This window comes from Coptis chinensis, chromosome 1, assembly GCF_015680905.1.
Source record: "Coptis chinensis isolate HL-2020 chromosome 1, ASM1568090v1, whole genome shotgun sequence".
Classification (NCBI taxonomy): Eukaryota; Viridiplantae; Streptophyta; class Magnoliopsida; order Ranunculales; family Ranunculaceae; genus Coptis; species Coptis chinensis.
The window spans coordinates 45,867,615-45,893,822 of record NC_141456.1 but is presented as its reverse complement, the minus strand read 5'-3'; the positions used below and the strand labels follow the sequence as shown (position 1 = coordinate 45,893,822).

At 37.6% G+C, this 26,208-nt stretch overlaps 1 protein-coding gene across 2 annotated transcripts in view; it reads right to left on the bottom strand.

Annotated features, from left to right (window-relative positions):
- Nucleotides 1–26,208, bottom strand: part of LOC147524260 (pleckstrin homology (PH) domain-containing protein) — a 54,874-nt gene that overhangs the window by 2,526 nt on the left and 26,140 nt on the right. For both annotated transcript variants that reach the window (XM_086602529.1, XM_086602540.1), the window contains 26 exons: nt 25,784–25,975; nt 25,476–25,579; nt 24,130–24,419; nt 23,936–24,020; nt 23,502–23,846; nt 22,330–22,701; nt 21,758–22,247; nt 21,060–21,223; nt 20,690–20,852; nt 20,294–20,563; nt 18,907–19,104; nt 17,193–17,235; nt 17,001–17,125; nt 16,344–16,853; nt 15,090–15,869; nt 14,908–14,984; nt 14,408–14,753; nt 14,224–14,319; nt 13,961–14,116; nt 12,180–12,361; nt 10,328–10,837; nt 7,929–8,106; nt 7,691–7,827; nt 4,356–4,482; nt 1,559–1,780; nt 1,114–1,473 (listed from right to left, as the gene is read on the bottom strand). In XM_086602529.1, coding sequence (XP_086458655.1) covers nt 1,114–1,473; nt 1,559–1,780; nt 4,356–4,482; nt 7,691–7,827; nt 7,929–8,106; nt 10,328–10,837; nt 12,180–12,361; nt 13,961–14,116; nt 14,224–14,319; nt 14,408–14,753; nt 14,908–14,984; nt 15,090–15,869; nt 16,344–16,853; nt 17,001–17,125; nt 17,193–17,235; nt 18,907–19,104; nt 20,294–20,563; nt 20,690–20,852; nt 21,060–21,223; nt 21,758–22,247; nt 22,330–22,701; nt 23,502–23,846; nt 23,936–24,020; nt 24,130–24,419; nt 25,476–25,579; nt 25,784–25,975 — 6,522 coding nt within the window. The remainder of the gene's footprint in view (nt 1–1,113; nt 1,474–1,558; nt 1,781–4,355; nt 4,483–7,690; nt 7,828–7,928; nt 8,107–10,327; nt 10,838–12,179; nt 12,362–13,960; nt 14,117–14,223; nt 14,320–14,407; nt 14,754–14,907; nt 14,985–15,089; nt 15,870–16,343; nt 16,854–17,000; nt 17,126–17,192; nt 17,236–18,906; nt 19,105–20,293; nt 20,564–20,689; nt 20,853–21,059; nt 21,224–21,757; nt 22,248–22,329; nt 22,702–23,501; nt 23,847–23,935; nt 24,021–24,129; nt 24,420–25,475; nt 25,580–25,783; nt 25,976–26,208) is intronic.

The window sequence follows — 26,208 nt, the reverse complement described above, 5'->3', positions numbered from 1 at the left end:
AGAACACTGACATGGATGCCATGCACATCTTGGCAGGTGGTGCTTGTGTCTACAGACATTCTACTTTGACAATATACTATCGCAGAATTTACATGCATTAAATGTTTATTCGGTTGACCTTATGGACCTAGCCGCACAAAGAGGAAGCAACCAGATATTCAGAAGTCAGGAACAAAACTAGCGTATGAACCTCTACTGAGAAAATTACAGGGATCTTCAATTTTACTCTAATAGTGTCTCCTGGCATAGACAACCCTTATGTGCATCAACAACTTTTTTTTTGATGGGCATAAAAATGTGTGGGCAAGCCTGTTTTTAAAGAGATCAGTAACTCAATAGTGTGTAGCGGGGTTCGACCTCTGATATCATCACCCAAAGGTTTTACCAACTAAGCTAGAAGGCACTTACCATCAAAAATCCTCCTAATAATCCATCCAGACTAACTGGAACTAGTAACACCTTCTCTTTAGCTTCAGACAAACAGCTTGAAAACAAAACCGAATGCTAACATATTATCTAGCAATATCTCGCCTAATATCACGGCATATCTCAAGATTCCAAAGGGACAAAGCAATATATATCACTCTGAGGTCGCCCTAATGAATGTGTAAATATCATGGTTATTGTGATATTTCCTCAATAAATCATCTTACACTTTGGGACAATTTTAAACATACTTGTCACATACTAGCACAACACTAGAAATTGTGTCCAGAGACTAAAAATTCTGATATACAAGGGATATCAAAGAAATCTAAATTTTCCTAGATATTAAGGAAGAACAAAGTTAAAGGAGGGTTGCAATGAAGTATTTAGATTTTAGAGGATATTTCGAACAATAACAATTTAGAAGACTTCGAATAAACTACTTCGCGACTTCTCAAATTCAACTAAATACTCAAATGGTCTTCAAATTTCATTTTAGATTAGCCATATTTAGGAGTAGATGCATCACATAGATCTAATTTAATGAATTACATCACATTTGTGAATCAAGGATTTTTCAGTTTAAAATATTGATGCATAGAAATTTTTTGAAGAAACAAAATTAGCAAAAATGTGCATTCATAGCACAAAAAGGAATTTCAGTAAAAAGAATTAAAGAAATAATACCTGCCCAATTGCTTCTCTCTCACAATACTCCCTAACTATACCATCTGCGCGAATGGCACGGGGATTTCTGATTCTTTCGAGTGGGGTTTTGTTGTTGAATACCTCTAAGCACCTGGAACAACTAGCTCCAATTCCGTCAACTGTCAATGAGAAAAAATCTAATGCCCCACTCATTGGCTGCACAATGAATCCCAGGAAAGCTCGGCCAAGACCCTGTGCAAGTCCTAAGAGACCATACTGTCTGGCACTCTCAACAGGCTTTGTCACAACACCAGACACTCCAAAAGCAAAACCTTGTGCAAGAGCTTCAGTTCCTTGAATAATTCCATCTCCTACCCCAGTAATTCTCCTTGACCATACCTGATTTAATGTGGTAGTAATATTCTCCTTCAGTCTATATCCAGTGCTTATGCATAAAAGATTAATATTTAAACACAAAGAGTACCTGCTTTGAGCGCAGTTGCAGAAACTGCCCATCTGTTGAGAGTTCAGCAAATCCTTTACTTAGGGAAGCCAATGTTGAGCTTGTCATACCAAGTACATCAACCGAACAAATCAGATGTACAGGATTATGGATCAAATCTCTCCATATACGGTTCATAATAGCAGGAACAACCGAACTTCTTCTCATGAATCTATTCTTGTGCATGACCTTCCTAAGATGAACCTGAGATAGATGAATTAACATATTATCCACAGGTAAAAAAATTGTGGGGACACGATACATCTTGAAAAAGGGAAACTGTAGTGGATGAATATTGACCATTATACAATTATTCTAATGTCTATGTATCTGTCTGGACAGAAGCATGCACACCATATTGACATGAGAAGTATCACATTAACTTATAGTGATAAACAACCAAGTTGTAACATAATTTTATAAAAAATAGTAATAAAAATAAAAATAATAACAATAAATAAATGAATGAATAAATAAATAAAAGACCAAATATACGACAGATTATAGTGTAACTAAAAATCATTAAGAACTAAGCTAAGGCTTTAGAGCAGCTACTTTTGAACGTAGAATTAGGTGGTCAGACGTTCAAGTCTGCATAGAAACAATGAAAAAGAAGTTTATTTAGTGGCATTACTTTGAAGGACTGTTGTCATTATGTGCCCAAGACTTACGTTGATATGATAATGGTTGACACAGGCATATAATTCATCACTACTTAAGCGGCTTGGGAAGTATTATTGAGTGAAATACAGCCTTAAACCGATACATATGGAAGCACAACTGCCCTTTGGTTACCCCATAAAACAACCTTCCTTTTTTAAACATATTTATAGATTGCAATTCTTTTTTTGACAGCCGGTCACACGTAATAAGACAAAACAAAGACTTTCTGATATAATAGGCGTATTAGGGTAGTTTGGTAATTTCACTGTTTTTATGTTTCTGGCCAAGTCCAAGCCCAAGCCCATTCGGCTTAGGTTATGTTTGAAGAGTGTTGGGTTTAGTATAAATAGAATAGTGTGCCTCCATTAGTTCTAAGGTTGTTTTTTGGCTAAGTTATTTGATTTATGAAAGAATGTTTCGATTTTTAATGAAATTATATTATTGAGTGAATTGTTCATTGATTTGATTGAAGCTTCCGCCAATCTTAGTTCACATCACTTTCACATTTCTATAGGATTATGAATAAGCTTCTCGACTGGGTGGTCTTCGTAATTTATAATTTATAATATGATATATATATATGGGAGGGATAGAGCCACTCCCAAAATGTACAAAACCATATCTCATCCTACTAGTTGAATTAAGAGTTGATATTTTGTAGATATAATCTCCCACCATAAATAACAAGCCCACAAAATTTCAGCTCATTCAAATATGTCCCACCATTAATAACCTAATCAAATATTATTATGAAATATTCCGGACTGTTAGATAAACGTTCAAAATGAAATCCTAGTTTTCGCAAAGTTAGACATATCTAAATAGTATGAAATTTTGTGGGCATGCTATCAAAGATTATATCCACAAAAAATCAAGTCTTAATTAAATTTGTATGTCGATGGAGTGGCCCGGGAGTGGTTCTAAGAGGGATTTGTCATTAGGAGTGTGACTTGTACCGTGACCCAATGACCCGAAATCCTGCTAAAGAGGTTTACTTTGGCGTAACAATAATGACATTTGTCGATATGCCACCGCCTGTTTACTAAGATCATCATAGATTATTAATGCGTGCATTCCATTATCGCGGAAATATTCCCCCATGGCACACCCAGAATATGGGGCTGGTTACCGGCGAACGCTTCCAAAGGCCACCCTGCGTAGAAAAAAATTCTCAAGTAGCACTAAACATTCTTATACTCCGGGCTTCGCCCTTCGATGGGTCGGTCGAGGGGGCCTTACGGTCGAGATCCTTTAGAACCTGCGCTGATCCTAAGCAGGCCTTAAGCTATAGGATAGGATTTGACTCCGAGTTAGGGAGTCGACATTGGGTCCCTTCGTGCCCCCACTTCGCGGAGCTTTGCAGTTGCTTCGACTACTGGGTCTACCCCTGATCCGTCCGAAACCCACTAGCTAACGCCCCTTGGTCTCACTCCACATTGAAGAACGATTGTAGGTAAAGTTTGAGCACTGGTGTCAGTAAGAAAACATAAAAGGTAGGAGAGTAGGCTTTCGGTATTGGGTAATAATGTGGGAAGAGACGCCTAAGGTAATTTTGGTGTACATTTTTGTTTGAAGATGGGTGTAGGCTTTAGGGTGGCATGTGTTAGCATATTGGTGCTGGAGGATTTTGGTGGATCTTCCCAACGAAGAAAATCTGAACTTCAATCTAGGTAGGGTACTGAATTTCAACTTTTGAAAAATACATTTGCAAGGAAGTTGAACACCAATTAGTGAGTAAATGGTAGGTCAGACAGATTTTTGGACGACCAAGGAAATTTCAGTGATTTAAAGGAAAATCACATTCGGTTTGCTTTTGTACTTAGTTTCGTAAAAATTTCGTAAAAATCAAATAGTCATAAAACAGTGGAAAAACAAAGAGAGGAAATTCACAATGTTAATCGGCTATGTAGTTAAGTGGCAATGTTAAGAATTTAACTGGCAAGAAGTGATCCAGAGCAAAACCACATAGAATTCCGGCTTTACTATTGAAGTTATGCGTGTAGAATAAATCTATACTAAGAACAACAAAACAGTATCATTCCCTCCCCCCCAAACCCAAAAGAAAGAGAAAACTATTGATGAAGTCACATTTACACGAATGTAGTAGAAACCTGACCTGAAGTTTGAGTGCATTCCCAACAGCTGACAATATAGGGCTCCACACGCCAAGAACTCCATGAGGTCTCTGGCTTGGCTCTGTTTCTAATGATATCTTCAGTCTCACTTCTGAAACATCTATTAAGCTGAAAAAGAAAGTAGTGGAAGAACACATTATAATTCAAGTTCCTTGAAATAAGCTATGTTACATGGACACGCCATATTTCTAACATCATCCGTGTCAGATACATATCGGCGTGTCACATATTGTGTGTGATATTCCTCAGTTTTTTACTAGGTTACATCAGTGTAGTCAAGGCGCGCGCCTAGGCGCGCCTAAAGCGCAAGGCGCATTTTTAGTGCCTTGCCTTGACCAAGGCGCAAGAGGTAATATAAGGCGTGCGCTTTTTGCGCTTTTTTGCGTTTTTTGTCGAGGTGCGAGGCGCACAAGGCGCGCACGCCTTATCAACTTTTACAGTTTTTTCATTTTTTTTTACAATTTTTGCTATACGTGACACATTTACACTCGACACTCGATCCAATTGTTGTATGATATAAGAAATTGTACAAATTTAGTAAGTTTCATTGTGGAGTACACTTTAAACTTAATTTTGACTAGTTTTTGTTAAGTTGTATGGATTGAGAGAAAACACAAAGATGGATTAAATTTTAAATGAAGTTTTACGGGATTCTAAAATTGAATCACGTGTTCTATTTTATGAAAAACTCATTTGACTCAATTCTATTGGTTCATTATTTTAGTTTATTGAAGTTGAGCTAAATTGTACTGAGAGATACAAGTTTTATTTTGCTCTTTACTTATTGCTTAAGATTTTTCTTTTAAATGACTACAATGGTTTTATGTTTACAATCACATAAAATTAATTTTAAAGTTTGGCTAAGCAAATCAGTAATAATTCATGTCATATTTAATATTTATTTTATTTTTTATTTGATATATCTATTTTTTTTTATTACTACGCCTCACTTCCGATCGGGGCTCATGCATACGCCATCGCCTTAAGCCTAAGGCACAAGAGGGTGTTAGCCTTTAGGTGCTTTTAACGCCTTTTACTACTACATCTTGGGTTACATGGACACGCCATATTTTGAAAAAAATCCGTCGGATTGCATGTAATTTACCTCAAATTTTGATATTTTGCCGCCCGACAATTCGTCCGATACGGCGTGTCAATGTAACCTAGGTTTTTATATTTTGCCATGTCAGACACTCCGTATACGTGTCCGATACAGGAGTATTATAGAAATTATAATCACAATTTACTCTGTTTTCTTACAAGTAGAACTAAAATTTATTTTGTTAAACATCCAAGAAATAAATGGAAACAAGAAATTGTATGAGTCAATTTGTAATCCTACATCGAAGAAACCTCTGATGGAAATCATTTCATGCTAAAATATATTGCTAAGTAATCAAACGCACTTCATTCTTTGGTTACTCTTCATAGAATGTTGCACCAAGTTTTGGTTAAGGAGTACGCTTTGATAGTGCTCGAGGCAAAAGAAAGGATCACTAATTTTCCATAAAAGTGGATTTCGAAGAACTCCATCCCACTTTTTTTTGGATCAATAAAATACACTTTGAATGAATGATATACTAGGTCCAAATAGCAAAGAGCTCCTCGACCCCACTCAAACCCCCCAAAACCCCAAATTAAAATAGCTCGCTCATCTAACTAACCCACCCCAATCACACCAAAATATCAACAAACTTTACACCCGTAAACAATGGAATAGCACATGCCCAATCAAAGAGATATTCCTTGACCTCCATTACCAGCTTATGCACATCATTTTCCTAGTGTAATCCTCAAGCTTCCTTCCTTCCAAAATTCAAAGTGCCCACATGGAAGAGTTTGGTAGATGATCTGCCAACCATTTGGCCTTGCTAGATAGTGGACCAACACGATATTCTTCCTCAAAGCCTCACTTTATTTTCCTTAGATTAAAATATCCTTATGTTTTGGCGGAATGAACGAATCCATCCATATTTTCTTTTCCCAATTATTTTCTTTTGGTTTTAGTAAAAGTTAATGGAGAAGAAGAAGTTTGGAGAAAAAGAAGATACGGCCTAAATTGCTTCTGGCCTTGTATCACTTCAATATATATATGAAAAATAAAGGTTTACAATAATAAAAACTGCCTAAAATATCCCAATGGGCCACCACCCGCACACAACTAAAGTAGCATTATGGGACATCTCCCGAGGGGCGGACTGGGCCCTCCTAGAACTCTAACAGCTTTTTAAACTCGTTTTGATTGGTGCTTTAACATTTCAGAATGGATTTAAGAATCTGCCTCAAAAGCAAGGCAAGTTACATAATACATTGGGATGGTTCATATAAGCATATTTAGTCAGTATAGTGAGTATACTATCTAGGTAACAATTTCCTAATGGCACCTATGTGGAGGTAACAAAGTTGCCTTTGCATTAGGAATGCTCTAAAAATGATACCAGTACAAAACCACATCAAGTATCACTGACGTGTTTTCTCACACTTTCTCTTTCCTCACACGAGAGAACCATGTTAGAATGGTGTCCCCTTCAACAAGATGACAGAATTATTATAAAAGAAAAAGATTATGTATATTTTCAACACTGGCCCTCCAAGTGGTCTATCCAATTCAATTTTGAGCAACTAGTCATTTTTGTTTTCAATAGCCAATGCTTCATCACTGTTTTGACTATGTCCAAGTACGGAAGTACCCGAACAAGCTTTAAACATGGAGAAACATGTAGGGAATATGAAAACCACGCTGCATTATTTCTTAAACCCCCATGGTAATCTGGTATGAACAATTAACTTTTCTTGTAGTGCTTTGCTTCACACTGTCCAAGGCTAAAAGTGAGCCAAGGCGTAAAATGATAAGCATGATATGCCCTAAGCGCCGCCCCAAGGATTTCTGAGTACCCTTAACTTGGGTGGGTATCTTGTGTGTCCTCGACAGTAGATGTGGCTCAAACTCTTCTTGGGACATCTTAACATTATCTTGAAAATCATTTTATTGCCACGCAAACAACAAATTTCTAAGAAAATCCATTTGATGAACACATTTCAGGCCCCAAACCCCCAATTGCACCTGTTTTTCGAAATACCACACAAAACCATCCACCAGTACTTGTTCTTCTGCGGTTCTTCCCCTCAATGAGGGTATGATGAACCCTAAGTGCCAATGTGGATGAACCTCAATCATTTTGCAGTTATCTCAGGGAAAGGTGGAACTATGACGACCCACACAAGTTTAATAAAAAAAAAAAAAAATTAACCAAAGCTACAAAGATGAAAATTAAAAATACAACAGGATAAATTTTAAAATAAGGGAGACACATACTCTACTCGTATCTCTGGATCGACTTGTGCGGCAGTATCGCTTTTAGGGATTCGATCCAACCGAAGATTCTTGTAGAAATCTACCACTGCCCAAATAATTGGCTCATGGATACTAAGCCTCCAGACTTTATCAGTTACCTAATGAAGATGGGTTAAGCACAGACAGTATAAAGTAAAAGCTGTCATGTCTAAGATATAAAGAAGATAAGATGAACAAACTATACAAAACGAAGCATTACCCGTATATATACATATGGGTAGACCTGGGTACCATCGATATTCTCATTACTCATTGTTATAGTCATTTTGAAAACGGGATGATGTATATCACTTGTCTGTTCAGGTGCCAGCAGCACAGGGAGCAACGTTAATGGGATCTGGTTATCTACTTGTAAATAACCCAAGATTAGCTTGAACCTGTGAATAGCAATAGCATGGAAACATGGTTAACTCGATGAAAGAATAGAAGTGCAGAAATGGAAACAAAATGGACCAAGCAGCTCCTACAATCCATGCGGGAAAATTTCTAGTGACAAAGGGAAGTGCTTCTTTCTAGCACAAGCAGATAGGATATCTAATAAACCCCACACTGAAATAAAATATAAATCTGTTTCACTTGACAAATGCTGATAAACAACTCACAAATAAATTGTCATCTATACCACCTCAATAGATGAATTTACCATACAGAAGGCATCAGCTCATTTAAGAGTTGCATGCTACCGATGCGCTTCTTTTCCCTCTTAAGTTATGTACTTCAAAACAACCAAAAAGGAAAACGAAAAAGCAAACATCCACTAGACTGGTACGATAGCGTTTTTCAGTTGGACAAATGACTTGGGTGTTACTCTCTCTGTCTCTCAAATAGACATTGGTTTCATTATTATTTTATTAGAGATCCAAAACAACAAAATCATCCCGAAAAAAATGCTTTAGCAATATCCCACTTGCAATTTGCCGATATCTAGCAAAGTTGGTAAAACCTCTGGGTGATGATACCAGAGGTCTAGGGTTCGAACCCCCGCCGCACCAATGAGTTACTGATCTCGTTTAAAAACAGACTTACCAATAAAAATAAAAAAAAAAAAAAAAAAAAAAATTGCTGATAATATATGTTCTTTGTTTGGGCATCTTTAGCTAATGTCAAAGTTTTCAAAAGTCTTGTTTTAAAATTCAAGTTGGTGGTATCCAAATTGAGAACAGTTTTTACTGAAAGTCCAAAATCCAAAGAGTACGCAGTGGGGGAATGAAACATAATCACGAGTTTTGCTAGTGAGCAAGGGTGTGAGTAAATCTCGTACATTGGCGGGGTAGAAGAAATAACTTCTACTCAGGGAGGGGGAGAGGAGGAGGAAGGAGGGTGGGGGATACTTTGCACAGAGCCACTATCAATCGAATTCCAACTTTTTTTCTTTCATTTTTTCCTAAAACTAAAGCAACAAAGAGCAACGATGGTTAGAAGCTTTATAAGCAAAGGTGGAGAGAGAATTCCATGGTTGAGGTATGATAAACTTTGTCCGTCAAAAGAGGAAGGGGACTTAGATGCAACTACCCAGTCTATACAAATGAAGCACTAATCCAAGCTGCTGTGGAGAAAGGGATCACTAAGGTCATTGTGGACAAGTTCGGAGAAGGTAGTGTAGTGAACGTGCGCCCCCAGGGCCTTCTGCCATTACTCTTAGTAAATGTTAAGCTGTTTAGTCCCACATGGGATATGTTAAGCCACGCATAAAAATACTTGAGTCTTGGGACCTCTCCACTTATCACCAATTGGTTTTAAGTTGGATGCCCATCTTCAATAGTAATGAAATAAAGAATGCATGATATGATTTTGCAGGTACAATCTTCTATTAGGATGCACTATTTCTTTCTGACATGACACTGAGGTTGGGGAGAGGCCTCCGTGATAGTTCTAGGAGGACATCTCCCGAGGGGTGAATTAGGTTCGTTGTGTGCAGATGGCCCATTGTGGGTTTGGGGGCAGCACCCCCGACCCGAAGCTCTCATAAAAATGCTTTGAGAACGTCATCTGCTATACATGCTGCCCTAGGTGGGAGGACATGGATAATGAATTATCTCCCTTACGCTTCCCTTGATATCCTCCAGCGGCACCCAAGGCTTGTTGAAAGCTGGGCATTGTTCAAGAACATAATGTTTGACTAGTCAAGTGGTCCCACGCTTTTAAAGAGTTGAGACTCAATAATTTTATTTGTGATTCGGGTAAAGTGCTGTATAAAGCTTGTTATTGTGGTGGAAGATGTCAGTTAGGTTGTAGAATCTTAGCTCCTACTAGGTAAACCTAGCCATTTGGATCATACTATTTTTTTATTTGGATCTGAATTATCTTTTACTGATTAAGGATTTTTTTTTAAAAAAGCATCCCCCATTCCCCAATATACTACAATAAAAACGTAAAGAAATTACCCACAGAACACAACAAAGTAGTTCATGGTTTCAAAATTCGATTATCTGCTTAAAAGAAAGAAAGAAAAAAAATAATAGAAAAAAATAGAAAAAATGAAAAAGATGCCCCCATTGCAATTACATCACCTTTCATGTGCCAGAAGCAAGATTAGAGAAAATAATAATAATAAAAAAAACGAAACGAAACACACTTAAAATATATCAAGGTAGTCACCTGCTAGTGGTACCTCCATTGTAGCCAGTTGAATATGAAACAAAGACCCTTTCCAAGTATATGTATGAGAGCTCTCTTGGTCTGTGGTTTATCACAGAAATACCAACAACTCCTAATTCGATAATAAACTCTGAAGGTGCAGTATCATTCTGCATCTTGCTTGGCATACATGAAGTGCTGCAGTATACTGGTAAACTTCCTTCCAGAGAACCTGATTGTGATGGTACATCTTCAGTGAACCTAGCAATTATTAAGTCCCCAATTTCTACAACGTGAAACTTTACTTCTAGTGCACTTTCCTCTGAAGAAGATTTCTCCATCCTTGTTAAGTTAAATTGGTGAACAACAGTAATGCTTCCACTTTGAACTTTTGTATCAATCATTTTTTGACCATAAGGATCCTCCCACGAGAAATTTGTGGTAGAAAGAGGCTCTAACTGGATCCAGGCATCATCACCTAATCCAGATTGTCTAATGCTGATTCTTTTGTTAACTGTTCTATTCTCAAATCTGTCAAACCAAACTCCAAATGGTCAGCTGTCATATAGATAAAATTATTCAAAAAAAGTGAAACATACAAACATTCTTTGATTTGTATGTAAATATGCACCCAAACCAGGAAAAAAAAATAGTCAATTATGAGCACATGATGAAGATATTTTGAAACCATGTAAGAACCTATTGGCTGAAAGGGCACTTTCATAACTTAATTGGCACCATCCAATTTGAGCTGATCAGGCATACAATCAGTTATGTCCATTTTCTTGATAGTTTCTTGTGGTGGACAGCATTCTTCATAAATACATTAGGAGCACAGACTCTGTGTTTTGTATAGTAAGATTTATTGATGCCATAGAAATGCATACAATAATATAGGCCAAAGCCATAGACCCTTACCCCACTAGCAAGAAGCTAAAGAAGGCTATGCATAGAAATTGTATAGGGACAGGTATAGGTGGTGGAATTTAACACCGGTACAGACCTCACACCTTAGGAAAGATAATTCTGGGGAACAGCTAATTTTTTGACACCATGTCAATCTGAGTTGCTCCAAGGAGCTGGTTTGTCCTGTTGGTCGGGTGCTCTTAATTTTCTTTGCTGTTGGGTATTCGCGTACTACGGTACAGCAGTACTGTTTATCGATTTAACTAAATTTACAAATAAAAAAACGAGAAAAACAAAGAAAAAAAGAAGATAATTACAGATAAAATTTTCAACATAAATTAGCACAGAAGATGAACAGAGTGCCATAGAGGCCATGGAGGGCAGTATTCAAAGAGACGTGCAAATAAGGGGCAAGTAGATTAACAAACTACCAATATGGTCGTTAGATAATTGGTAACCATGTGGAGTTGAAGGACCACCAGCCGTAGAGAAGTAGATAATCCAACTAAACATGTGCATACATAAATCGATGCATCTCTCTCTCTCTCTCTCTGTGTCCGCATCCGTGTTGACATGGAACGAATTGGGACTCGCCTCAAATTGTGGCTGCCCATGCAACAAGAACTAACTAATATGAATTTTCAAAATAATGGCGTCCCATCATACTATGAAGTTAAAAAGGCGATGGTTCTCAACCATGGGATCCATTCTAGTATATAATCATAAGAACTCCTTAATCCTTTATCAAAAAGATATACTTTGCAATTTCTTGAGGATTCTATCCCATGAAACTGAGGGTAGAATGGTAGATGTTAAAAGCGATAAATTGCATTAGGTTGCCATACACAATTAACAGTAAAAGGGGTCAACGTATCACACATCCAATAATTACTTATAAAAACTTTCTGCTAAACAATATTAGTACAATAATGATCTTCCAGAGCAATAATATATAATAAGGACATACCTGACAGGACCATCTTCAGACCCTAAACGAAATACAACTAGAAATCTTGATCCCTCCTCGTAGCCTCGGATCTCCGTCTTCAGGAATCTCCTAGCTCCATTCTGCTTCCTCAAAACCACAAAAAAGGTATCCTCTTTCATAATTTCAAAAGGAATACACCAATCTGTATCACCCAATCGGACCTACACACATCGATCACACATTCAAAAATATTTCTGTGTAATTAGCTGCTTATATAGAAACTCTGAAGAAGCCTAGAAGTTAAGTTTCACATCAGTTCACAATTGTAAGTGTAATTGGATAGGATCAAACATATATGTTTATCCTATTGTTAACTTAATGTTGTATTTTGGGATTTCAGGTTTCGTTTTGTGTTCCTCAATGGTTTTGTGTACCATGTAATTGCATTAGGAGTTTAGGACACAGGTTTTGTGTTCCTCCATGGTTTTATATATGTTTTAAAAATATTTTGTGAATGTCCGACAAAGCGACCTATATAAACCTATATAAGCAGGACACAGGGACACAGCTGATTTAAAAGAAAAATATTACTACCCTTAGGTACATAACTAGTTCTTGGGCACAAGACCTTACAAAGCACCTTCTCACAAATAAGTAACTATGAAAGCGACATATCATGAAGTTGTAACTATGTTAAATGATTGTTTTCGTAGTCTTTTAGAGTATAGAAGAAGTCCTAGCTGAAAATCCTATGCACAATGTGACCGTGTGTCTGTGTCCAACACTGATTTTTATAAGAATATGAAGTGTCCATGGTACTTAGCATGTAACTGATACTCAACTTAACTTTGGTCATCGATACATCATTGCATTGTGTTATACTATAGTATTTTACTTTGATACGTAAAAGATGTATTACTGATGTATTCAAAGTTTCTATTACGTCAACACTAAGGACATTTGCAAGCAGCTAACACCGTAGACCAAGTCCCCTTACGCCACATAAAGCTACCCCCTAACCAAGTACAATCCACGGTAACCCAAGCATCAACCTGCCCCAAATAATAGTAGATTGTCGTTGTTGTTGTTTCCAAAAAGGACAAACTCCAAACTCCACAAAACTTTGGAGTACCTTGTTAATTAACTGCTGGGTCCTGAATTCTTAATAGGAGCATAGTCTTTCTATTATATTTTGAAATAGGAAACTCATCTATCACCGAGGGAACTCCAAAGTCCATTACTTGAGAGAGTTCAGTGTGATTCTGTAGTTTCTCTTCATATGAGATGTCACTTGCAGCTAATCCACTTATGTACATAAATTTTCCGTATACAACTAGAAGAAAATGACAATTGAGATTTCCAGGAAGCAAAAAAAAATAAAAATGATAAAAGATTATGTAGCTTCTCTTCATATGAGATGTGAATTGCAGCTAATCCACTTAACTGATGTGAATTTTCCGTACACAAGTAGCAGAAAGTCATAATTGAGATTTCCACAACAACAATGACCACCACCACAGCAGCAGCAGAAATAATTACCACAACCCAAATACTCATAGCAATACTAATAGTTATGATGATGACAATGATAATACCTACAATGAGTAACCATTATTAACTAAAAATTATTATTACTTTAAATTTCACCATTACTATTTATATTGTTATTGCTACTATTAATACTCTTAATAGTTATTATTGTTATTGTTAATGCTATCATTATCATTATCAAGAACAGTAGCAATCTATTTTTGCTGGAATAAGCAATTCATTCATTGAGAAGTAAAAACAAAAAAGAGTGTATTGCAAAGTCTTTTTACCTGAAGCTTCTCTGGAGATCCCGTTTCACGATATACAAATGAAACTCTCGAGTCAGAGACACGCAGAACCTTGGGCTCATCTTCGCTGCTCAACTTGATGAAAATGTCTTGACCAATTCTGTTGGTAAATGTCATGAATGGTCGAACACAAATCACCTAAAGGGAAGGATAAGTTTAGAACATCACCTGGAGGTCCCAATATATTTTGTTCTTGAATTTGGAAGTAGAGAACCAACAAAATGTTTAATAGCAAGGAGAACTACCTTTGTAGGCATGGAGTAGGGGCATGGTTTTGAAGAAATAAAGAGATGTATGCACTTTCCATCATCATCATATGCATAGAGATCAATTGACCCATCCTAAGAAGAAGCTATTTTAAAATGCATTTTCTTCCTTAAAGAGAAAAGGAGATGGCGCGATATCTATAATTTCTAGAATGAACCTTACCATGTCACCAAGAGATGAAAGATCTTTTACAGGTCCAAAATTACCCTTGCCTAATTGACTTAAAGACACCGAGAGACCCAAGCATTTGAAGTGCAATGCAGAACTGATGGTATACCCTTGGAGTAGTTCCTCATCTGTGATTTCCTCAAGAATCACTTCATTGCTCTGCTTTGAAGGAAAGGAGAGAGGAAAAGTTCGTTTTTTCATTTTTGCTATTTCCACAAGCCTAAAAGTCAGCTGAGGACATCTCTCACTAGCGAACCAGTAAGGAGCATAGATCCTAACAACCTTTGCCACTCTCTGCTGCTCTTTGTCATGGTTTTGTTCGAGAACTACCTGAACTATCCTGCATAATACAATAGTGGGGAATCCCAGTATTAGAGTGAAACATATTTCTTTGCATCACAATAAACTATAAACTAGTAAGAGACTCAATCATTTTTTAAATCTTTATCTACCTTCCAGAATTATCAGAAAAATGAAAATAATCAAATTCAAACCTTTCAGAAAAAGTACTTCTCAAACTTATAGTTTTTGAAGTGACCCTGCCGCTAGGATCCGATAAAAGAACAGATTCCTGAAAAGGATAAAGCGGAGAACCAGTAGGGATTTTTTTTAAATATCAGGAGAAACATACTAGAAAAGTTTAGGAATCTAAAATTGCTGGTATCAAATCTCATACATGTATTGGAAGCCATCCTCCTTGTGGAAGGAGTGAAAAGTATAGTTCTTGTCTTAAGTCAGCATTGAAGATCTTTACAGTTTTTCCTGGATGAAATACTCCTTGAGAGCAGGAAACAAACTGACCACTAGCTTGTTTCTGAAGAACAGAAAATTCAGCGGAAAGAGGAAGGAAATTAATAAGTGATAAAGGAGATTTCACCACAAGATTCCAATCCTGGATTGGATCTGAATGAATATCCTTTCCAATATCTGTAGCTTGAATAGTCAAACAAAACCATGTTCCCTGGGTGTTTCCGTTGGATGAAGAATTTCCCCTTATTTCGTTGCACGAGCAGTGCAAGAGTACTTCTGCTTCTGAGAGTGATGTTACACATATTTCGGAAACCTCTTCAGGTTTACTAGAAATGTCAAGCTGGTTGTCCCTCTCTGCAACTGAACTCCAAGCATATTCATTTCTGTTACTGGCGTTCCATGGCCTAAACTGTAATATGTGTGGAGTTCTCAAGCATGAAAGAGGAAGTGGAACAGTATCTCCAGGCTTCAATAACCCAACTGATATTTTCTGCCTAAGACTGCCTGTCATACGTTTTCTCCTCCTGATCATTCTCCTTTCCCTGGCATAATTGACAAATTTTAAATGATTGTACGTCTCGGGCCACTTTAGATGGCCAGGGTCAGGGGCATAGACCCAGCCATCTTCCGTACTTACTGATGCATTATCGACATGCCAATCATCAACCCACTGCCACCCTGATGGCAAATCAGCTCTAAGAATATCCTGCGAAAAGGATAAAAATATATATGAGGAGAGAAATCGATAACGAATCGCCCATGTCCTGCTCAAGAGAAGCCAAAAAGCCTCCTTTTAATATGAATCAATTATGTATTATATGGTATACGCTATGGATTGCAAAAAACAATGACCATCCTTGAAAACCTCCTCTTTTCTTTCCTACGTTTTTCTTTTTCTTTTTTTTTGGGTGGTTCACCGAATGACCCTTGGATGCGTACGTTTCAAAATATTGCGATGTTCTGTTCAAAAACTTTGTACAAGAATGACAGTTTTAAGTGACTAAAAATATAAAAAACAGATTAGACCACAGAAACGTAGGTCCTAGGCCATACTGAGATTAACAGACACGATGGCACTCAAACGGATACTGGGTTGTACAATTATGAGGCCCATTATACAGTGTGGTGCTGAGCACCTGCAATATGGTAAACTGGTACACCATAAATAATAAGCACTCACCTCATAGGAGCTTCCACCTTCAGGGTCAATTTTGTTTGGACGAGTGGAACAACCAACCCAACCTATTTCTGGGTCATATCTTTCAGTTTCAAAGAACTCATCGGTTTCAAATCTTTCAGAATTTTCTTCTTCTTCTTGCTTGCTGCAATTATCCACAGACTGTTGAGTTTCAGAAGAATCTTTGGAACTGAGACACAGATCGAGAACAAATTCTGTGTGGTTGCTAACAGACACCAGGGAACGTATATTAACATATCTTTTACCATCCTCAACAATTAATTCACTGGCAACAACAGCATCACCGAGTCGCCAACACGCTGCAGGAGCAGCATAGTTTAGTCTCACACTAGTCCAAGGCCCTTCCCTGGTAGGACTAATTTGAAGAAGTCCAGGTTTCCTTCCGTTGTTCAAGCTTTGCTTATCATCTTCAACTTCAGATGTGGCTGAAAAGAGAATGGCACATCTGATTTTCCCATTAAAATTCTCATAAACATCTCCTTGAGGCATACTCTGCACAGCAGACAATTTATTAACCAACAGAAGAATCTCCACTATGAAGATTTACTATACAATAATCCAGAGGACAGACAGAAGCAATCCTTGGTTCTTGGTGTAGATAGAACAAAGAAATGTGAATAATATGGAGAAGTAATTCACCGCAGGTGTTCCTGAAGCTAGCTCTATCCAACCCAGATCATGTATTAAATCATAGGGAGTTGATCTATCACTGATGTTGATTCCAATGTTCTTTAGGGGCACAGAGTAGAATCCAACATTCTCACCTGCAAACCGTAATAGTTCAAGAAAGAGGGACACACACAAACACCTAAATATCAAACAAATGAGTACCTTTTCCCATGTCTTTTACTATCATTTCCACCATGTAATTATCCTGCAGGAGTATAAGTGAAAAATCAATAGAAGCTAAATGGAAACTAAAAGCATAAGATCACCATGAACTCAAAGTCTGCGAAGTATAAGCCTGTTCATAGTTCACACAGTAGAATTAGTAATCTCTCCGAACAATATGGACAGAAAAGTCACTCGACTATGCTGACACAATTCCAATACCATTCAATAAAGAAGATTCTTTCCAGTAGAAATATATTCTCTGGCAATTTATATGGATAATATAAAGGGTCTGCCTAATTTATGTGTTCCACTATTCCAAATCCATAGTGTTCCACTAATGTTCCAACACAAGGAACAATACCTTCAAAGTTCAAACTCTTTTCTTTCCTTTTTTCTGAGGAAACAGAATTTACAGTATTCGTATTCCCTGCCCGTTATATGAACTCCACTTATACGAACTCCAAAAAAACTCCATGAAAAACAATGAATTAGAAGCTGATTTTTGGTGGAGATGTTCTCCCCACAATATAGATCATCCTTAGAAAAATTCAGCACATTTGAAGATGTCTAGACGTATCAAAATTTGCTTACAATGTTATAAAATTATCCAACGGTCCAGATTTTTCAAATTTCAAAACAATTTTTGATAATGTTAAACATTTTTGTTTGGGCTGATTTTTTGTAGGAAGATTCTCCATTATGAGAAAACTATCTTCACCACAAATCAGCCCTCAATTCATCTTATAAATCTATTTTAGGTGGTGGAGTTCATATAAGGTGGAGTTCATATAACGGGCTCCAACCCAACCCAAAACACCATAGGGACTTCCATTTGTTTTCTTTTAGTTGAAGAAGAATACCCCTTTACTGATGCTACAAATAGGGGGGAGGGAGAGTATTTCTCTGATCCTGTATGAGCGTTTCGAAAAGGTAAATATTCAATTTATTTCAGCTGGGAAAATCACAACCTGAACCGATGCTACAGGGGGGGGGGGAGTGTTTCTCTGATCCTGTATGAGCGTTTCGAAAAGGTAAATATTCAATTTATTTCAGCTGGGATAAATTTCAACTGAACTGATAAGTGGATAGAAATGTCTTTGCTTCGGGACAAGTCCAGTAAACACGTTTTAACATTTCAAGCCAGCTGGATTGGATCACAGGCATAATTTGGTTCACATGACCGAAAATCGCTCTGCTTGTAGTAAAAACAATGGTTATTGACTCTTCATTAATTGTAAACCAACTATATAAATTACTGAAAGTGTAAGAGAGTAGAGCCATGAGCTGTTGTGCCATAATTGACTTGTATTATTGTCATATTATGCACATGTTAATTCAAGTTGAATTGTATACATCTATATATACCTCACAAGTCACAAGTAAAGAATAGGTTTAACAAAGATATGTTTAAAAGAAACAGATCATCATGAAGCAGTCAGAGCTCTTTAAACATCATTTTCCAAGCACTTATTCTTCTAAGTTCTAATGCAACTATTATCCCCACGCTATGTTGTTCATCTAAAATACTTGAAAGCATATATGCAAGCAATCAGGAAAGAAGTTCATTCTTTATGATTAAACAGAATCAAATAAAAGGATAAATAAAATAACTAATAAAATCATATCTTTTCCTCGATGTAATCTCTAGACTATTTTTTAGGGATCAAGACAAACGTATTAATAAAAACATACATGTCAGGTTTCTCCATACCAGGTTATCAACTTTGAAGAAAAATGTTTCACTCCAATTCACCAATTCAAGGCCAGCGGATAAGGATGGGTTTGAGCATATTCCACATGTTCGTGCACTTTGTTGCTTCAATGTTGAAGTACTAGGTGTAGATTGGTTAGGAAAAAGACGGATCGCCACCATATACTGGTGAGTGGACAAACCTTCAACACAAGGAAACTGCATTGCAAAAAATATAGCAAATGGAATAAAGCGCACTCCCATTTTGCATACTCAATCTGGACAGCAGTATAACTCATGGAAAAAAACTGGATTAAACCTTCTCAACAAAAAAAGGGAGAGAAAATATAATACACTGCTAAACCATATATCCAATAAGCAATATGCAATTATGAGTTGCTAAAAGTGCTGAATCACGAAACCTCCACGATCAGACTAGACAAAATATCCTATCGTAGTAGAGCTCATAGGCTGTGCTGTCAAAGGCGCCGCTTGGGCGGGTTTTTAACAAGAACGCTTCGCCGAGCTGAAAGGCTGCCCATCAGCAGTGGCGCCGCCCAGGCTTCCGCCTTTTGTTAGGCAGGGCATTTTAAAAGCGGTAAAAAGCATTAAGAGTATGAAGAAAACAGGGCAGCCCCAAAAATGCCCAGGATACATAAGAAAAGAAAATGCCCAGTCAGAGTCCAGCGGTTTTGAGGAAGAAATGAATGTCCTTTTCTTCTAAAACCAATCATATTCCTCACTCCACTCCAGTATTCACGTCTCCAGTCTCCACCACACAGCAGGTAAGTTTTGTACTCTAAATCCTCCTCTTTCTTTCTTTTTTAGATTCCTCACTTCACTACTCCAAGTTCAACTTTTTTTTTTCATCAACTTTCGTAATGTAACGTGAAAGCTATGCAAGTGTGGATGAATTATCCCTGTGTAATTTAATAATTTCTAAATGTTTATGAAGTATACTTTATTACTTAAAGAATATATTCATAAGTTTTTAGAAACTGCAAGAAACGATGTGGCATATGCTATTGACTTACTTTAACCGTGTAGAACAGTGTAGAACATAGGGTTTTAAATGGTTTTTGAGGTCAAACTGTAGGTTGACGGGTCAAAGGTGCTGCCCAGGCGGCGCTTAGGGTTCTCGAGTCACTATGTGGTCACTGCACCAACTACCTAACCAAAATCTCCAAACGGAAAGAACAAGAATCCCATAGATGTATTCTATTAATTGTCTAGTCTTTCTACAAGAAGAGGCTATTACAGGTTTGATGCTAGGTGGAAAACATACTATATTAAAAAAAATCAACGTTCTATAATCATGCTTTTGAAAAAAAGGGACCATATAAGAAAAATAAAATAATTGTTTCAATGAAATCGAATTATTTCTGCCATTCAAACAAAGCTAATTTACCTGTCCATCTGCAATGATAACAGTCACCATCGTCCTAAGTTTCCTACCAATTTTTCCTTTCAAGTGTGAATTCAACATATTTTCTGGTACTGGAACCTTAAGTGGCTTCATATCACTAGATGGCATCCTAACAATGTTCACGAGTCCCCGCATTTCAGTAGCTCGTATGAATAAATCGTGACCAAGTTTGTTTTGTGGAATGATGTAGTAATTTCTCCGGTGATTGATGTCAATGATAGATCTCCCATCAAGAGTTGCTAGAACTGCTTCCTGTCATCGAAAATAGTTTGAAGTTAATACTGTAGCTAAGTACAATTATAGTGATAGCTAGACTAGATAAAGCATCCTACAAAAGATTCCGTACAGCTTGACAGAGAAAGGACTGGCATAACTTACTTTTTTAATACTTGATTCCTGGATATGACTAAGATTATTCCAACTTCCATACGCTTGAAAAATCATGTTTGCATTAGATACCGAAACATTCAAATTCAGATCCCCCATACAGGCCACACGTATCTGCGAAGTAGCACCAGGTGCATTGACATCATATTGGTACCTGTCCTGAATATGGGTAAGAGACTAAAAGAGGGGGGGGGGGGGGAATGCAGCAACAACAAAATAAAGAAGGAAAGCAAATGCTGATTATACAACACAAATACACAACTGACAAGTGAACCAACAGTTGAATCAAGTGAATCAACAACTGACATAAAAGGTTAAAGCTCCAAGTCATTTAAGTATAGGTACAAAGGAGAAATATCACCTCAAGAAGCTATCCACCGGCTCAACAAGAGGCTCCCAAGAATCGTACTTATCATTATATGACCTAGCAGCCAAGGAGAAGCTCACAGTCGAACTTAAGTAGTCTGGCCTTCCATTCAAACTGAACCCAATCATACTTAATGAAATGTTAAACAAAGGAACCATCTGCCAAATAACAGAAGACTAGTAAGAGACATGACTCAAACATATTTACGATGTATCATGCACTTGAGTAGATATCTAGTCTGCAGAAACTGTGAACCTTTTCAGGACTCAACCCCTAATTGGTCTCACTAAATATCTCTTATGACAATTATCTAAAAAAAAAAACTTGTGCGACTAACCAGTAAAATCATCCCACTGACTTCTTATGAACAGTCAGAATAGACAAACACACACAAAAAGTTCTGGATGAACAGATTGTTGTGATCATCATTCATCAACAGGTTACTCTTTGCACTTTATTTTTAAACATTGGACTAATTAGATTCTACAGTCATTTCTTCGAAGGCATAAGGTGATATTCTATTCATCACCCCACTCAATCCTAATATAATTCAGATATTAAGTTTTCTTGTGCATTGTGCATTTCTGTATGCACAAAGAGTTATTGACAGATGCTTTGAAAGTATCCTGAATAATGTGGGAATCAAAGAAGGGTAGGGCAGTGGGGAGAGAGATTTGTATTGAAGTCCTCACCAAGCCTCCATAATCATCAAAAAGAGCAGCAGAGATTGTTCCAACTTCTGCATCGATGACTGTATTATCCGCCCCATATACATTTGGATCAGCAAGCCTTAGAGCAAATCTTTTGGGAGGCCTTTTGTAACCCGTGCGGACAACAAACGTACCCACTTCATTCCCAGTTGTCCATATGCTAAATGGTTTGATTATAGACTTCACATCTGATGTATCCCATATACTCTCCTCTGAAAACTGATCCGCGGTTACCATATCAGACCGTATGCATCTTAATGACCTTAGCTCCTCCTCTTGGTTTGGTGCACCCTTGCAAGCAACACATCCCAAGGAAACAAATCCTGGAGGGGATTGAGGCAACCAGAAAGATATACTATCCATTCCCCTCTGTTTCTTAATCTGACCAACAGGCTTAAAACCAATAGGGGCTTTATAAAGAACTTCATCCCCGGTATCATGAAGAACAATGGATACGTTTGGAGGCTCGTACCTGTATTCCAAAAATCAAAAATAAATATCAACGCAAAGTTCAAAAAGTAAAACCAAAGAAAACTATATATAGTAGTACACACCCTTGAACAGCAATATCACCGAGATAAACCTTCCCTGTTGTGACAATTGGATGCCATATTGATAATTTTTTCCTAGAGCTTGAACCTTGATTCCACCAGACCAGTCTAAAACTAGCTATAGCTTCAAAGTGTCGTGTTGAATTAACTAGTGAAGACCTTTCTGAATGCAGATTTCGGTCGTTGCCATCCTGGCTGAGAGAAAAATCTTGGATGTCTGAACTTTTAGATGCTTTAGAAGAGCCATCGAAGCACCCAAATTTTACCTGACGCAGCTCAGATGCTCTACCTATCAAATCCATATTAACAGGATCTGCAGGCAAGAAGGACCCCACTGAATTATCAACACGCCAAAATGCTAGGGTAGGTGGGTACCTGAAAAGGAAAAGCAAAAGAGCACAACTGAGCTGTGGAAGAACACAATAATAGCACATAAATGGACAGCTAACATGGTCAACTGGTCATCGTAATAGCCTAGTGTACAAGCAGCACAGTAAAGGTTGTGTAGAATCCATTGACCATGCCAAAATTCAACACACTCAATGATCATCATTCCGAGTACTCTAATATTATGTTTCTATAGTAAAGCACAATATACTACAGAAAATCAAGAAAGCCCCAGCAGAAAAAAAAAAAAAAAAAAAATCAAGAAAACACCAGCAGAAAAACAAATATGTAAAAACAAGATCCGCAGTGTGTATATATATTGTGACAATATAAACATATATTGTTTCTGGTGGTCGCTAAAGAGCAAACTGATGAAAATCAATCAGACATTAATGACATGACGACACTAGTGTTGCACCATGTCTATTTGAGTGTCCCATAGTTCTTTTGTGACACTAACTAAAATAACCTATGTTACAGGGACACACCATCCGTATCGGATACGAATCCCCGTGTCCGTTTCAGATACACACGGACACATCTTGTATGTGACATACCTCAACTTCTGATATTTCGATGTGTCAGACACTTCGTATCCAAGTCAGATACGGACACACAAGTGTCCGTGTCAATGTAACTTAGGAAATAACATAAATTCTTATTTATTTTTTCGGTAAGCAGATATTTCATGAATTTAAGTAACAGAGACAAGAAAAAGTAGGATGTGGTATCTTACAATAGAAACAACCAAAGAAAGAGAAAAAGAAAGGCCGAAAGTCAACATGTACCGTTCAGCTAAACTTATTGTAATACAGTCTCTCAGAGCACAACGAGAAACTGAAGACGCTGAAATACACAAAGCAGCAGAAGAAGGTGGTTCAGTTCTTCCTATCGAGACCACACATCCCAGTGCAATAAAACCAGGAGGAGCTTCAGGGAACCAAACCGAACAGCTTCTTTCAAGTTTGCTGTCATCTGGCTGTGCTGAGTCTTGGATGATGTCATCAGTATCTTCGAAGTCAGAAGTAGCCTTGGATGATAGTGATGGCCAAATTAGCTTGAAAGATAAAGGTCTCTTGATTCGTACAAAATTGGTATTTACAGCAAGAACTCCTTTTGTAGGTGGCTTACTCCTATCATGTGAAGCAAGGAATAACATTACTGTGGTGAAACTCTTAAACTAAGTGTAGACTAAACAAGATTATTCCTAGAAATTACTGACGTTGGTGTTAAATAATCTCCAAGAATAGCAAAACCAGGAGGTGCACGTGGTCTCCAGAAGGTGTAAGTTTGGTCATTGTGGCGATCTGCACACCCAATAGATAGTCAGGGTGTAAACGTTATCTGAAGGGAAAAGATTTTCTTATCTATTATCAACATAGAAAACTGGGTAAACAGATTCTCAAATAATTTTACCCTGTATTGTTCCAACTTTGTCAAATTGAGAACAGACCACAGTCATTTTCTTTGATGTCATCCTCAGAAATGCCAAAATATCTTCTTCTACTGCTAAAAACAGCCTCAGAATGCTGAAGGAGAAATTCATAAATACATCTGAAACAACGAAGTGTATATTTGTCTTCCCAGATGCAATTGCAAATTTTATAGAAGTATCAAAAGGCTCTATAATTGTGACCCCGTTGCTCTCCATTCTTAATCCAAGTGCATCTGCGCACACTTCAATATCTTCACCTTTCAAAACAAGCCTGTCAATACCAGAAATATATATCAGCCATAATTTTCATTTATTGCTATACATCACCTCATACAAAGTAACTAGAAGGACATATTCTGTGAGGTTGTTCAAGCAGTATTTCTTATCATGCTTGTACTGGTCAGGCTGCACGATCATGTACGCAGCATGGACCCCTCTTGCATATGCTTCAGGGCGTGCCTGTGAAGTTTGGTAGCAGAGCTATCAAATCAAGCCAATGGCACTACACTTTCTGCACATCAACGAATCCTGATCCGGGTACGACCCCATAATCCCTTACTAGACCGAAGTAAGTCGGTATTAGGTGTTCCTTGATGCTTGGGATTTGTTTGCCTCGTAGACCTACATTAACCAGTATTTTGCTGGCCCCACCAATCCCATATTTGCTAGGAACCAAAATACTGGTTAACGTAGGTCTCTGAGCCACACACACCGCATAGAGAGTCTCCCTGAACAGCATCAAGGAGCACCAAATGTGATCACGGGGTCGTACTCGGATCAGGAGTCATTAGGGTGCGGAAAGAATCTTGCCCAAAAGCTTGACTTAATATATCCGATACCAATCGTCACAGGCACGTCCACCAGGGGGTCTGTGCGACATACATGACCGTGCAGCCCGAAAGAGCCTGATAAGCAATGAACATACATCTATCTTGTTCGCATATCTTGGTCAGAAAATGAATCCCAAGGCACAAGATTCCAAAAGAAGCATGAGGAAACCAGAAGTTCAAGAGTCCAAGATGATTCGCATCAGGGAGGACATGTGTGGAGCTTCAATTGGCAAAGGAAGCGGTTGTACAAGGCTATTTAAACACTGGATCATTTGAGACAGGTATTTTTAGCTCCCCAATTTGTTGGTTTCAACTTTCAAGGCATTGAGGGGGATTGCAACTGGGATGCCAAGTGGCTTAAGTTCTGTGGGGATAAGTTTTAACCGTTTACAGCAATGACGCCTCTATGAAACATCACATTGGCACAACAATCGCATCCTAAACTGAAATTACAATAAAACCAAAAAAGAGGAAAACAGAGTTCCACAGATATTGACCTGCAAAGCACATCCAACTCTGCATGCAAAAGTTTATCTGAAAGCATCAACGATTCTCTAACATCTTTTGAAGTATTGTAAAATGTGAGTTCTGGACCGATAGCCTGTGAAGGAAATGATGGATAATGACATTAAGGAGTATGTATTTTTAAAATAAACTACTAAAAAAAAAACTAATCTACCAACAGATAGAATAGTGCAAACAAGAAGTGAATTGCAGAGTGCACCCTGAAACCAGATAAACTCAATGTGTGTGTCTGTGTGTGAGAGAGAGAGAGAGTGAGAGAGAGAGGTCACACACACTTAACCTGAAATTCAAGGATGAATTCAGTGGATCGGTCAGCCGCAACATTTTGAACCGCTATACCATTGACCCCTTCCTCTGAAGGATGCTGGGGAATACCTTCATTCCCATTTTCCAAGAACACCTTATCAACTTCTGAAGCTGAATAACTGCTGTTGGTTCCAAGATAAATAGATGAATCCAAATACTTCCCATTCTGCATGATGAATCGTTTCATTAACATAAATATAATAGTTTTGCAGCCCAATTACATAAAACCTATGTTACATGGACACTCCATATTTTAAATATTATCCGTGTTGCATTTGGTCCATGTCAATGTAATTTAGCATAAAACAGTTTGATTCCCAACATACTTCAGGAAGGCAACCCTTATTTAATACTTGAAAAGAACTAAAAAAAATAGATGACTAGACCAAGCCCTCTGTA